General features: G+C 51.1%; 1 protein-coding gene across 1 annotated transcript; it reads right to left on the bottom strand.

The window, feature by feature from the left end:
- Window positions 1–4,632: 4,632 nt before the first annotated feature.
- On the bottom strand, window positions 4,633–6,604 carry LOC123180180 (patatin-like protein 2). Its single transcript, XM_044592149.1, has 3 exons — window positions 6,310–6,604; window positions 6,044–6,225; window positions 4,633–5,810 (listed from the first exon to the last, which is right to left on the bottom strand). Exons 1-3 carry the CDS (start codon window positions 6,463–6,465, stop codon window positions 4,913–4,915), a joined length of 1,236 nt encoding a protein of 411 aa, XP_044448084.1. The 5' UTR covers window positions 6,466–6,604; the 3' UTR covers window positions 4,633–4,912.
- Window positions 6,605–11,490: the final 4,886 nt, after the last annotated feature.

The raw sequence follows: 11,490 nt of genomic DNA, 5'->3' as shown, positions 1-11,490 counted from the left end.
GGGGGAAGGGGGACATGGGGAATGGGTAGTCTGGGGCGAACTACGGCGGATAAGGTCAACCTATGCCGACGGCCTGGCCGTCAGCATAGGCATGGCCCTTTGCCACGTCATCGATCAGTGGCCGTGTGCGCTGCTATGCCAACGGCTAAGCCGTCGACATAGATACTTTGCATTTTTACGGCATATGTGTGACTCTCAGCACAATGTAAAAAATAGTCCCACCTCGCCCAAAGACAAGCAACATGACCTGTTTAAATAGTTGGCTAATCCATACGACATGAGCTCCGGTATTCATTAGACTTTTGTTAAGAAAATAGGTCGTGTGGTGTCATGTCGGAAGAGGCGGCACGCGTCTCCGGGGTGTGCCCCCCTCACGGACGGCGATGACACCGTAGTAGACGTTCTGTGGTAACGATGCGGCGTGAATATTATTAAATACTCGGAGCGCGATAAAATCATGAGTTTTTTACACGACGTGGGCACATGTGCTATAGGACTGATGGTAATTTTTCATAATTGTTCATGATGGAGAAGTATCTGAACAATTCCCTCTACGCGGATTGCTCTTCGCGTGTCTACGACTGTGGCCGGCGGCTTCCGGGGGCTAGCATGCCACCAAATCTTGCGTAGGCGACCTCTCACAAGTCTGGAAGTGTTGTGGCGGTTGCAAACGCCCGGCACGCGTCTCCGGGGTGTGCCCCCCCTCACGGACGGCGGCGCCGCCGGCACCTGGAGGGGGGGAACGGACGCGTAGGGGCTACACGGACGGGATCGTGCTGTGGGACTGGCCCGGATGTTGCTCCAAAGTGTTCCTATGGGCTGACCTAACACAACCGGGTGGATAGGTCCACTGCTCAAAGCCCGTCCGTGCAAAGTCAAAGGGCTAGATCCCGTGGTCAAACGCTACAGGGTTAGGCGGGACGGGGGCCCTGGGGGGTAGCAATGCCACTGGAGCGTCGCACCGGGCCCTCATACATGCGGGGTGGTGTGGTGGCATGTACGAAGAGGCGGCACGCGTCTCCGGGGTGTGGCCCCTCTCACGGACGGCGCTGCCGCCGGCACGTGGAGGGGGGAAACGGACGCGTCGGGTCTACACGGAGGGGATCTTGCTGTGGGTCTGGCCCGGATGTTGCTCCAAAGTGTTCCTACGGGCTGACCTAACACAACCGGGTGGAGAGGTCCACTGGTCAAAGCCCGTCCATGCAAAGTCAAAGGGCTAGATCCCGTGGTCAAACGCTACAGGGTTAGGCTGGACGGGGGCCCTGGGGGTAGCAATGCCACTGGAGCGTCGCACCGGGCCCTCATACATGTCGTACGGTGTGGTGGCATGTCCGAAGAGGCGGCACGCGTCTCCGGGGTGTGCCCCCCCTCACGGACGGCGATGACACCGTAGTAGATGTTCTGCGGTAACGATGCGGCGTGAATATTATTAAATACTCGGAGCGCGATAAAATCATGAGTTTTTTACACGACGTGGGCACATGTGCTATAGGACTGATGGTAATTTTTCATAATTTTTTGTGATGAAGAAGTATCTGAACACTTCCCTCTACGCGGATTCCTCTTCGCGTGTCTACGACTGTGGCCGGCGGCCTTCGGGGGCTAGCATGCCGCCAAATCTTGCGTAGGCGGCCTCTCACAAGTCTGGAAGTGTTGTGGCGGTTGCAAACGCCCGGCACGCGTCTCCGGGGTGTGCCCCCCCTCACGGACGGGGGGAAACGGACGCATAGGGGCTACACGGAGGGGATCTTGCTGTGGGTCTGGCCCGGATGTTGCTCCAGAGTGTTCTATGTGTTGACCTAACACAACCGGGTGGATAGGTCCACTGGTCAAAGCCCGTCCGTGCAAAGTTAAAGGGCTAGATCCCGTGGTCAAACGCTACAGGGTTAGGCGGGACAGGGGCCCTGGGGGTAGCAATGCCACCGGAGCGTCACACCGGGACCTCATACATGCCGTACGGTGTGGTGGCATGTACGAAGAGGCGGCACGCGTCTCCGGGGTTTGGCCCCATCCAAGTGACGGCGGCACTGCCTTGCGTGGAGGGGGGCCACACCGCGGAGCCCCAAGACGGGCGTCTACGCAAGCCTGAACACTTTCACATATGCATCGGGACCCGTGCGATGTTTCGGTGACATAGCTACACCCCGAATCCCCCCACTAACCAGAATTCCCTCCGTGTCAACCGTTTCCCCCCTCCGTGACACGGCGATAGCAACGTTCGTAACGGGGGGCAATTGATATACCATCGGGGTATGTTTTTTAGATAAGGCATAATTATCTTATGGAAAAACAAAAACTAAAATAAAGTAAAAATAAAAAAATAAAAATAAAATAAATGTATGCTGACGGCATAGCTGTGCGCACACTGCAGTCCCACGGATCGATGACGTGGCAGAGGGGCATGGGCCATGCCTATGCCGACGGCTATGCCGTAGGCATATCTCTGCCACACAACGGGCCCCCTCGCTCGGATCGATGACGTGTCGACGACGCGGATCGGTGATGTCAGCAACACTATGCCGACGACATACGTTACCTCCCGTCGGCGTAGGTTCAACGCCGTCAAACGGTCAGCGCTGGCCGGGTAGGTGGACCTGGGCTATGCCGACGGCCTATGCTATGCCGACGGGCCCCGTAGGCGTATCTCGAACGGTCCCGACAGCCTCATCTATGCCGGCGGGCCGGCGGCATAGATAGACGTATGCCGACGGCTTTTCTACGCCTACGGCCTGTCCTAGGCCGTCGGGATAGGTCTATCTATGCCGACGGGGGCCGTCGGCATAGATGAGGCCGTCGGCCTAAGCTGATTTTCTGGTAGTGTACAAAGCAGACTACAGAGAGCGTGGAATGATACTTAGTACTACCTCCATCCTGAATTACTTCTCACATAAATGAATAGAAATGGATGTATTTAAAGCTAAAAATACTAAATACAATTATTTCCACGACAAGTAATTCCGGGCGGAGGGAGTATGTTACAGCGGATACTAGAGAGCCAATTCCTGGAGATTACGTCACCATAAGCTAATAGCAAAGATCAAACAGGAGATATATTACCGCAATGGTACCATTCTTGGTAGCCTAGCCTACATGATTAAGAACTCATGTGTGCAAGCCACCGTTCTGTTTCTTACTGGTCGCACAAGCATTCATGTTTACAACATCTAAGGAAAAGTTCTAGACGAGAACACAAGATAATGATATAGCAAAGTGAGTCTATTCTTAATTATCAGATTACTTCAATGTGAGTCTATTCTTATCATAACGTCTATTCTCTCTGTCTATTAAAAAAACCTTAAGAGGGGAACTAGGGCCTGTGCATACTGAATTGTATCTGCAGTTTTGCGCAGTGTTTCAGTTGTTGGCATCAAGATCATTAATTATATTAAATGTCATCTCTGCTCTTTAACGAATGACACGTACAATCGTGCGTGTTCGAGGAGAAGGAAAAATGTCATCTCTGTTTTTCCTTTACAGAGAGTGTGTATCTTCTCAAATCTTGTATGAGATGCATAAATGCTAAAATGAGTGAGAGGCGCACGTATCTGAGTCCATGGACAGCGGGGTAGCCGAGCTGACAACAAGTCGCGTCGGCTGCAGTGTTGGTGGAGGAAGGAGGTCGCGCAGCGGCGTTGGAGAAGGAGGACCGTCCGGCGGCGTTCGAGGAGGAGGCCGCGGAGGAGGTTGCAGGAGGACCCAGGGCTGCGGGCGACGCGGAGGAAGGAACGGAGACGATGAGAGATCGCGGCCTCATTTTGCCCATAGTAGCCGGAAACGGGGAACGGTAGGCCGTCCCTCGATCCCGATTCATCGACCCGGAATCGGATTCGAGAACAAGGTCGGATTCGGTATGATTCGATGAAGATTGGGCGTCCTCGTAGCCTGCTCCTCGATTCAGGTTCGAGGATCCAACAGCCAAGACGCGAGGCATAATTTACTCACGCCGTCGTTTCTTTTCTCAAGGACTCCTCGTTCTTCCTCCAGTCCATTAATTGCAAGGGATCCATTAACAGCCAGGAATGCTGACCGTCAGGGAGTCGTCGTTCTTCAGGATTCATCATACCCAAACGAATTGGATCGCGTCCCCGCTATAAAAAAAATCATTCGAGAGATGTATACCCTCGTTGTACCCTATTATTTTTAGCCACCGACTCTCGTCCCTCGTTCCCGTTCCTCGTTCCCACCGTATCGGAAACATGGCAACTATGATTTCGCCCTTTATTAATGGAATCGTGGCCTCGGGTCTGGTGGGGCGTGAGCGGGTCGCAAGGCCAGCTGGATAGGTTGCGACTGCGAGGGCCCTGGCATCCTCTGACTTGGTCTAAAAACATAAGAAAAAACTAATCTGCCCCTGACGCTAATTACTCACACTGCAGCAACGTTTTTCTTTTTGCGAAAACGATTCATATCTATTATCAACGTTCATGGAAAGTACAAAATACCTCAAATATAATAAAATTACATTCAGATTTCGAGACCACGGAACCACTACCACCGTCAGAACGAGCCGCCGACGTTTTTAACACGTGGATCGACCTTGTTGATGACAGCCACGTTTTTAACACGTGGATTGTCATTATTGCTTTTTTAAGTGAAGTGTAAGCTGTAATCTGCACCAATGATTTGTCTCGATAATTTTAAATGTATCTAGAGGGTGGTAGCGAACCACAACTCAGATTTTATTTAAAAATAATAATTACCCACCCACATTACATTATATTACAACTCTCGACCTAGCTATAGCATAGCTAGGGATGCAAATGGACAGCGTCGACGTTTGTCCATGAAAGCATAATTAAAACATGCACGGTTATTAAAATAACAAAGATTATCGGCCGTTTGCATCCTTAAGCATAGCAGCTAGCTAGTGCTTCTTCGTCTCTCTTCTCTTTCGCTCAAATCGTCCTCTTCTCTATTTGGAGTTGAGGTTGGTTTGGCGCAGCTTGCGCTCCTCAGAGAGCTTCCTGGCGAAGCGCGTGAGGGCCTCTTCGTTGGTGCCCTCACCTTCGACGGATTCATACATCCCTGTGTCAATGTTCACCCGGGACACATTCTTCTTGAGCAGATTCTTACCGATCCCGATAAGCGCCTCCATGTTCTCTTTGGTGGCGATATCGACCGAGGATGTGTGCCCCGTGAGCGAGTCGTCCTGGATGCGTAGGTAGTTCTTCTCAATGCGGAGGGCCTGAAACAGCACGGCAGCGTGGATGTCGACCATGTCGGCGCTCGCATGGGAGAAGATGTCGATGAGCGGGGTGAAGCCGCCGTCATAGAGCCATCGAAGGACGCCCCACTTGGCGCAGTCGGGCGCGGTGTACTTCTCCGCCATCTTGGCGGACCCCGTGCCGATGGAGATGATGAGGTAGTTGCCGTACTCGGCGGGCTTGCCGTGCGTGAAGTCGGGGTTGCGGCGCAACACCTCCTTGGTGATCATGGACATGGCGGCCATGGTGGGGTTGTTGGCGGCCACGCCGCCGTCGATGAGGTGGTACTCGCGGTCCGGCAGCTTGCCCGCGGGGTCGCGGGTGGTGAAGTAGTGCGCGGGGAAGTAGGTGGGCGCGGCCGATGTGCTGATGCAGATGTCGGAGAGGTGCGCGTTCTTGAGCGGGTCCACCTTGGCCTCGTACGTGTTGAAGATGATCGGCTGCAGGTACTTGACGTCGAACGTCGGGACGATGATGTTGGTGACGGTGTCGGCGACGGTGACGTCGTTGGTGAGGTTCTTGATCTTGTCGTGCAGGAACTTACCGTCGTACTTGGGACCCATCACCGCGCCAAACATATTCGCCATCGGGGTCAGAAATCCCCAGCTGTATGTGAAGCCGCAGAGCTTAGTGAGGGCCAAAGGGGGTCAAACCAAACTTATATCTTTATAAGAGATTAGCTCTGTCAGCTTTATTTAAGACTCGTTTAGCCTCCTCTCTATGTAATTACGTTGAAGCTCCACCAGTGATGTGAACCAACGCCGACATCAATATCGCCCCGCCGACAGATTTCCGCCGGAAGTAGAAGAGAAGGAATACGTGCGTGCGTGCGTGCGTACCTCTTCTGCGGGAAGATCTTGGGCCCGTTCTCAAGGTAGAAGTTGTTGATTTCCTTGGCCTCGAAGAGCGGCCGCTTGTTCTCTCCGGGCGCCGCCAGCATCGAGGTAACCAGCGCGCCTGTGCTCGTCCCGGCGATCACGTCGAAGTAGTCTGCGATGCGCGCGTCCGGCCCGTCCAGCTCCTACCAAACGCAGCACACATCACAATCAATCAACCAAACAATATAGGATGAGAGGAAGATGGAGGTGCAGAGGGAGGGACGTACCTGGAGCTTGGACTCGAGGCAGGCGAGGATGGTGGAGGGGATGAGACCGCGGATGCCGCCGCCGTCGATGCTCAGCACCGTGATGAGCCGCCCCTGCGACGGCGGCGGGCACGTCACGCACGTCGTCGCCGGCTCCGCGTGGCCATGGCTGCACATCTTTAGCTGCTTCTTGGCACAGCGCTCTATTGAGCTTTAGCTAAGCTGGTGCTAGTCAAGATTTCCCGGGCGTGCGCTGCTCGTAGCTAGCTCTTGTGTTCTTGCGCTTTCTGATCTGGAGCCTCTACCGGCTGCCGAGCTATTAAAGCCCAAATCTGACGGCAGTGGCTAAGACGGAATCTTTTCCACTCCGTACTTGACACTTATTTTATGGTTCGCGTGTGTCACGTTTGTACCGGCCGGGACTGCTGGAGTCCCTACTAGCCGGACCGGTCGACAGACAGCGGTTGGTGGAGCTTCAGCGACGCATCATTCACAGCACGGTTCAATTATTGGCGCAGCGACGATGCTTGGTCGCTTCAGTTTTTCGTCAAAAAGTTACCCATTCATGCAATCATGAGATCTTGGCAGGGACAAAATCACTGTTTTGACCTCTTTGAGAAAGTTATTCACGATGTGACCCTACTTTGCAAATATTTTCGAATCTGACCTTTTTGCATCGCGCCTGCACAAGCGGCGCTATGCTCTGCTATATCGCGCCGCCACTCATGGCGCCATGGTGTTTCCAGCGTGGCAGCGGTCGGGCCTGGGCTGGGTACCATAGCGCCCCGGACGGGGGCGCTATGCGGCTAGAATAGCGCCGGTGATCAGGGCGCTATGCCCCGTTGCCTTAACTAGCCGCAATCAGCCCTTAAGTACATGCACACTCGATGCCAGATAGGCCGGTTGATCTGCTTTGCACTTATATGTATGGCTATCGATGGTAGTTAATAAGTGTACTGTTCTAGATGGTCCAGGCTAACCTAGCTATAAACGTGAGAGCATGTTCCTCCCGCTCCGCTCCGGTTCCTCCCGCCAAGGCCGCAGACGGGAGGAGGAAGACCACCTCCACCGGGCTGGCCGGTGCGCAAGCGAAGACCCGAGGAAGAAGGCGATCATGTCAAGAGGCCAGGTTCCTCCTTCGCCTCTGGCCGGCTACGGGCTCCCCATTCACGATGACTCCACCGATCACGCCTACCATGTGTTCGATGAATCGACGGGAGGATGAAGACCACCTTCACTGGAGCAAACACCGTCGCAACGCCGGAGCCTTTGGACACAGGTCCACCACAAGGATGCCGCCGCCGTCGTATTGTCCTTACTTGCACATACTAGTTTTCAAATCCAACCCCAATGCCGTCCGCCTCATCGAGGAAGGATCTGAAGATTTTTTATTTGACGTTGTCATCGCCGTCGCCGAAGTGAAAGACGACGAACATCCCAAAATCCTAAGCTACTAATGCCTAAAATGATCCATATGCGTGGGTCCAGCGACCCCCTCACCACCGCCGAGGACGGCGGCGGAGGAAAGCGCCCTGCCAGTTGGAGGCGAGATCGCCTTTCTTTCTTCTCCGAAGACAACGATAGACAATTTGTTTCCTTTTTTCTTTAGTTAATAATACTGCCCACTTGTTCGTATACACCAAACAAACACCGTCACAGCCTCGCTGTCATGTACATGCATGCACGGTGGCCGTGCCGTGCATGCATGCTGATAGATATGCACGGTGGCCGGTGGCCGTGCCGCACACGCGCTATTTGAACTGCACGCACACGGTTACATGTGTGATAGATATGCACGGTGGCCGTGCCGTGCATGCATGCACGCACACGCAGATCCAAGACCGAACAACCAAGTACGGAATTCAGGCGTGCAACCGGGCATAGGGCCCTGGCACACGCGCTATTTGAACTGCATAGCGCCCCCGGAGGCAGCGCTATGATACCTAGCCCTGTACCCGACGCGTCACGCTGTCAACTGCATGGCGCCGTGAGTTGCGGCGCTATATAATGGGGCATAGCGCCCTCCTGGCAGGCCCGATGTAAAAATGTCAGATTCGAAAATATTTGCAAAGCAGGGTCAAATCGTGATTAACTTTCTCAATAAGGTCAAAACAGTGATTTTGGCCTCTTGGCAGCCCTGAGAACCAACGTTAGTTTTGCAGATGCATATTTTACTTTACCATGCAGTAGGCACGTCCACTCATGGCTGTCCGTGTCGAGTGTACTACTGTGCAGGCGCATGCATGCGCTCATTGGGGACACGTAGGCAGTGCTGGCCAAAGAGGCAACTGTTCATGACGACAAATATCCGTGCACACCGTGTTTTGTTTTCTTGAGCTGGAGCGCACCTCAATCATATGACATGTGCTGGTCAATCGTACATGAATAAATGAATGAGCATTTGTGTTGTCTAGCAGGCCGGTAACATGCGCGCTGTGCTTGATTGATCACTTAATTGTGCAAGCATGCATACACTAGCAGTAGTACTGTACCTGTACGATGGAGGATGCGTACTGATTGCAGCCGATGAACCAACGAGCCCGATGCTGTAGTTGTCGTTTGAAACTCTGAATAACACTTGTATCATGGATGCTCTGATAAAAATGCTTGATGTCTTTTTGGATAATACTTGTATCATTGATGCAAACGTTTAAATTCTATCGATAGTTCATGTTTTGTTTCAATATGTATGCGACTGTGGGGAAGAAAGATGTGGCGAGGGGACGCGGCTAATCTGCACCCGAGCTCATATGCTCCCGCATGAACAGTAAAATCGAAAACAAATCGACAAAAATTCAAAAAATTCCAAATTTTTTTTGAGAGAAACATTGACAAAAGTTCTAAGTGCCTGCAAAAATTCGTCATGAAATCACATTCCTAGAAGGCGTGGCAAACAAAACAAAAACAGTACTCTGAAAAAGCTACTTTCAAACGCATTCTGAAGCACTGAATTTGTTTTTTTGCCACGCCTTACAGGATTGTGATTTCATGATGAATTTTTGCAGGCACTTATAACTTTTGTCAATGCTTCTCTCAAAAAAAAATTGGAATTTTTTGAATTTTTTTCGATTTTTTTTCGATTTTACTGTTCATGCGGGAGCATATGAGCTCGGGTGCAGAATGGACTTTTCCGTGGTGAGGTGCCTATCTTAGCACATCTGTTGGAGCAGTGGCGGCGATGCCCTATTTTAGAGCAACTGTTGAATAAGAAAGAAATTTGATACCCTAATATGCATTTTTGGTGCCATAAAATTATTTTCTTTTGTGTCATATTTTAGAGCAGCTGTTGGAGATGCTCTTAAACGACACATCATTCGCAAACATGATTTGGTGCAGCGAAGAGGAGAGACATTGCTTGGTCGTTTCAGATTTTCTTCACAATTTACCCGTTCATCCTAATAACAAGACAAAGTGAAACAGGGATAATAATGAAAATCAGCCTATGGTTGGATGACTAGAAAGATGGTCGTGCCTCACCTCACTAGGAATCAAAACTCATTAACACCTATGTGTACATGCGGACTATTTTTCAGTGCCACGGGGGAGGACTGACGTCCCCGACGATGACGAGGCGTCTGTGGTGGCTTCACCAATCTTAAGATCTGCAGGGTCAGTCTCTTAACTCATGGAGATACGGTATATATGTGTGCGCGCGTTCATAGAGGTGAGTGTATATACGAATATATAAGTGTCTACATCTGTAGTATGTTTCTCAAGGAAAAATTAAAATGAACACACGCGCGTGCGTCCCAAGCTTGGACCGTCGGACGATTTACAATACTATTTTTTTTGTTGGTAAAACATATTGGTACACCCCAAGCGCCACATTCCTAAGACTTGAAGATGCAAAAGTGTAACTGAGTTTACTCAGATTTTTTACAGGTCATGTTACTTCAATTTCACCCACACACAAAAAACATATTTACTTGTAGTCCATCAAGAATTACAAAAGCCAAGAGGATTGCCCTCCGGTCGTCGTCCTGTTGTGACTCGGAGGTGACACCTAGCTCGTCGCCACCGCTACTTCCCTACTTCTCTCATGACCTTGCCCTTGCCAAAGAAGGCCAACTGCAAGTCAGCATGGTCCGGAGGAAGATGGTAGCGAGGCTCTCGCCACTCTTGCACGGAGGACTGGGACTCCGGGGCGGCAACTCTAGATGAGATGGTGGCGCCGACCTAGCAGTGGGTGGTTGTTGCGGTCGTGGTTCAACTTCCATCACTATGCGGGTGACGATGTGTTCCTGGATGTGTGTCGCGGCTCTTGTTCCTGCATCTAGTCCTCTCCGTCAGATATGGGTGGTGGGCGGAGGTAAGATGGTGGTGTTCTTGGGACCAAGGAAACCCTAGGCCAGTGGCGGCGGCCATGACGATGAGGCCATATCTCCTACATGGAAGATTCTTTGAGGTTTTCTTCCTCACCCAACCTTCCCTTCTGATAGGCACAAGGGTGTCCCAATCTTTTGATGAGAAACACACGATCAACTTGCTCACCATAGTCTAATACCTGGAAGCAAGCGAAGAACAAGTAAGAATATGATATCAATCTGGATATTGGGAATGTAGATGAAGTATAGATGAAAATGGGTTTCATAGGTGGTCTTAGCATGGTCATTGGACACAAATGAAATACAAAAAATTGTAGCTGTCTCAAACCCTTAACTAGACAAAGCCCGAGTCTAACCAGTGTTGGGGGTGTATTTATGGTGGGACAGGGCAAATTTTGACTAGCCCTAGGAGGGGGGCCAAAATCCACCCTAAATCGGTTTCCTGCTATATTTCAAACTTACATGGGCCTGATGAAAGAAATGAGGTGGCACGACATCTATAGATGATTATAGACGAAATTACGAAGTGTTATCTTGTATATTTCGTCAATCCCTTTGTGTGTCATTATGAAGTGGATAGCACCTTCCTTCTAGTATGTTTGTTGTCATCTCCATGCTTGCTCTAATGCTTGTCCCTCTCGTCCATACAAGATCCTTTGTTACTTAATAATACAAACTTATCTGATTTAGGTAGTATCATATTCTCATGAGCATTAGCAAAAGTTCCTAAAAGTGGAACTCTTTCTAGTAGGAATGTCCTCATCACCATCTACTAGATGAAAACCCTTAGTCCCGTTTGGGCGACAACAACCCTCTTATGTCGCATTCCTCCCTAAAGGCATCACATGTGGACTACGAGGATGGTAGTCGAGAATCC

The sequence above is a fragment of the Triticum aestivum genome, chromosome 1D (genome assembly GCF_018294505.1).
Source record: "Triticum aestivum cultivar Chinese Spring chromosome 1D, IWGSC CS RefSeq v2.1, whole genome shotgun sequence".
Classification (NCBI taxonomy): Eukaryota; Viridiplantae; Streptophyta; class Magnoliopsida; order Poales; family Poaceae; genus Triticum; species Triticum aestivum.
Note: the sequence above shows the minus strand (reverse complement) of the source record. Positions and strands in the feature narration are given on the sequence as shown.

What these genes read in the sequence shown, in the direction of transcription:
- LOC123180180 (XM_044592149.1), bottom strand. Translation starts at nt 6,465, where the DNA reads ATGTGCAGCCATGGCCACGCGGAGCCGGCGACGACGTGCGTGACGTGC. An exon ending in GCCTCGAGTCCAAGCTCCAG is followed by an intron (nt 6,226 to 6,309) that starts GTACGTCCCTCC and finishes TGCGTTTGGTAG; the next exon opens with GAGCTGGACGGGCCGGACGC. An exon ending in AAGATCTTCCCGCAGAAGAG is followed by an intron (nt 5,811 to 6,043) that starts GTACGCACGCAC and finishes CTTCACATACAG; the next exon opens with CTGGGGATTTCTGACCCCGA.